This window comes from Pseudochaenichthys georgianus, unplaced genomic scaffold (genome assembly GCF_902827115.2).
Source record: "Pseudochaenichthys georgianus unplaced genomic scaffold, fPseGeo1.2 scaffold_445_arrow_ctg1, whole genome shotgun sequence".
Lineage (NCBI taxonomy): Eukaryota > Metazoa > Chordata > Actinopteri > Perciformes > Channichthyidae > Pseudochaenichthys > Pseudochaenichthys georgianus.
Genome location: NW_027263010.1, coordinates 149441 through 151940, shown reverse-complemented (window position 1 = coordinate 151940; position 2500 = coordinate 149441). Strand labels below are relative to the sequence as shown.

Genomic DNA, 2500 nt, shown 5'->3' with positions numbered 1-2500 from the left:
ACAGAGAGAGAAACACAGAAGAAGAGATGAGAGAGAGATACAGAGAGAGAAACACAGAAGAGAGAGAGAGAGAGAGATACAGGGAGAGAAACACAGAAGAAGAGAGGAGAGAGAGATACAGAGAGAGAACACAGAAGAAGAGAGGAGAGAGAGATACAGAGAGAGAAACACAGAAGAGAGGAGAGAGAGATACAGAGAGAGAAACACAGAAGAAGAGAGGAGAGAGAGATACAGAGAGAGAAACACAGAAGAAGAGAGGAGAGAGAGATACAGGGAGAGAAACACAGAAGAGAGGAGAGAGAGATACAGGGAGAGAAACACAGAAGAAGAGAGGAGAGAGAGATACAGAGAGAGAAACACAGAAGAGAGGAGAGAGAGATACAGAGAGAGAAACACAGAAGAGAGGAGAGAGAGATACAGAGAGAGAAACACAGAAGAAGAGAGGAGAGAGATACAGGGAGAGAAACACAGAAGAAGAGAGGAGAGAGAGATACAGGGAGAGAAACACAGAAGAAGAGAGGAGAGAGAGATACAGAGAGAGAAACACAGAAGAGAGGAGAGAGAGATACAGAGAGAGAAACACAGAAGAAGAGAGGAGAGAGAGATACAGAGAGAGAAACACAGAAGAAGAGAAGAGAGAGAGATACAGGGAGAGAAACACAGACGAAGAGAGGAGAGAGAGATACAGGGAGAGAAACACAGAAGAAGAGAGGAGAGAGAGATGATGCGGTCCCGCGTCATGTGGTCATGCGGTCCTGCGTCATGCGGTCATGTGTCATGCGGTCCTGCGTCATGCGGTCCTGTGTCATGCGGTCCTGCGTCATGTGGTCCTGCGTCATGCGGTCCTGCGTCATGCGGTCCTGCGTCATGCGGTCCTGCGTCATGTGGTCCTGCGTCATGTGGTCCTGCGTCATGTGGTCCTGCGTCATGTGGTCCTGCGTCATGCGGTTCTGCGTCATGCGGTCCTGCGTCATGCGGTCCTGCGTTATGTGGTCATGCGGTCCTGCGTCATGCGGTCCCGCGTCATGTGGTCATGCCGTCATGTGGTCCTGCGTCATATGGTCCTGCGTCATGTGGTCCTGCGTCATGTGGTCCTGCGTCATGCGGTCCTGCGTCATGCGGTCCTGCGTCATGCGGTCCTGCGTCATGCGGTCCTGCGCCATGCGGTCCTGCGTCATGCGGTCCTGCGTCATGCGGTCCTGCGTCATGTGGTCCTGCGTCATGCGGTCCTGCGTCATGTGGTCCTGCGTCATGCCGTCCTGCGTCATGTGGTCCTGCATCATGCGGTCCTGCGTCATGTGGTCCTGCGTCATGTGGTCCTGCGTCATGTGGTCCTGCATCATGCGGTCCTGCGTCATGCGGTCATGCGGTCCTGCGTCATGTGGTCCTGCGTCATGCCGTCCTGCGTCATGTGGTCATGCGGTCCTGCGTCATGTGGTCATGCGGTCCTGCGTCATGTGGTCATGCGGTCCTGCGTCATGTGGTCCTGCGTCATGCCGTCCTGCGTCATAATAATGATGTTTGTAATATGCGCACTGTGCTGACCTGAGCGACCTCCGGAGCGGCGTGGATCAGGTGCCACACGTATCCGTTCAGCTCGTCTCTCCTCTTATCAGCTGCCGCCTCGCCTCGAGACCGACCAATCACAAGGCGGCTCGGGAAGCTGGGGGCGGGACAAAGGGGAACACTGCGATATATATCAAATGCACCCTATAGGACTCATCATGGCACACTGTACAGCCTAACTGGATGGGCCTCACTCAGTGTGCGTAGGATGCAGCATTGGTTTGTATTCATGTATAAAGACATTTTAGGAAAGCTTCCACTGTACATGTGTGCCAGATTAGCTCCAGTTTGTGACTCTTACAACCTCAGATCCAGCGCCTGGATACGGGTCCAGGTTCCTGCTGTGCGGACTGAGGCTGGGAAAAGGAGCCTTTTTCATTCTGGTCCTTGGTCTTGGAACGACCTTCAATCACGCCTCAAACTGACAGCACTTGTCTCAATAGCATGTTTTAAATTGAAGTTGTCTGAAGCCCTTACCACCAGCTGCTCTTGCAGTAATAAGTAGTGCCTTTCTTACTGTCCTGATGCTCAATGTAGGGACTGCTTTTTTGTCTTTTGTTTTCTTAGTTATGTTCTCTGTATTTTATATGTTTGTGTTATGTGTAACGCTGCTGCCTTCTTGGCCAGGTCAGCTTTGCAAATGAGATTCTATCTCAATGCTTTTATCTGGTTAAATAAAGGTTAAATAAAATTCAAATGTAAAAGTCCTGCACGTTTCTAAGATAAGATAAGAAGGACTTTATTGATCCCAATGGGGATGTTTGCGTTGCTGCAGCATAAACAGACGCGGCATTGCACATTATAGAACTTCAAAGACTAGAAATAAACAATTCAAAATGTAAACATCTCAAATTGAAATAAAATAGCATTAAAAAAGTAGAAAATATACATATTGAAATACAGATTTACAGTAAACACAATATAAAGCAGGATA

General features: G+C 49.5%; 1 protein-coding gene across 1 annotated transcript in view; it reads right to left on the bottom strand.

The window, feature by feature from the left end:
• pik3c2b (phosphatidylinositol-4-phosphate 3-kinase, catalytic subunit type 2 beta) overlaps nt 1-2500 on the bottom strand; it is a gene marked incomplete at its 5' end in the record, with an annotated part of 26362 nt that overhangs the window by 6366 nt on the left and 17496 nt on the right. The window contains one exon of the mRNA XM_034078563.2: nt 1546-1663. Coding sequence (XP_033934454.1) covers nt 1546-1663 — 118 coding nt within the window. The remainder of the gene's footprint in view (nt 1-1545; nt 1664-2500) is intronic.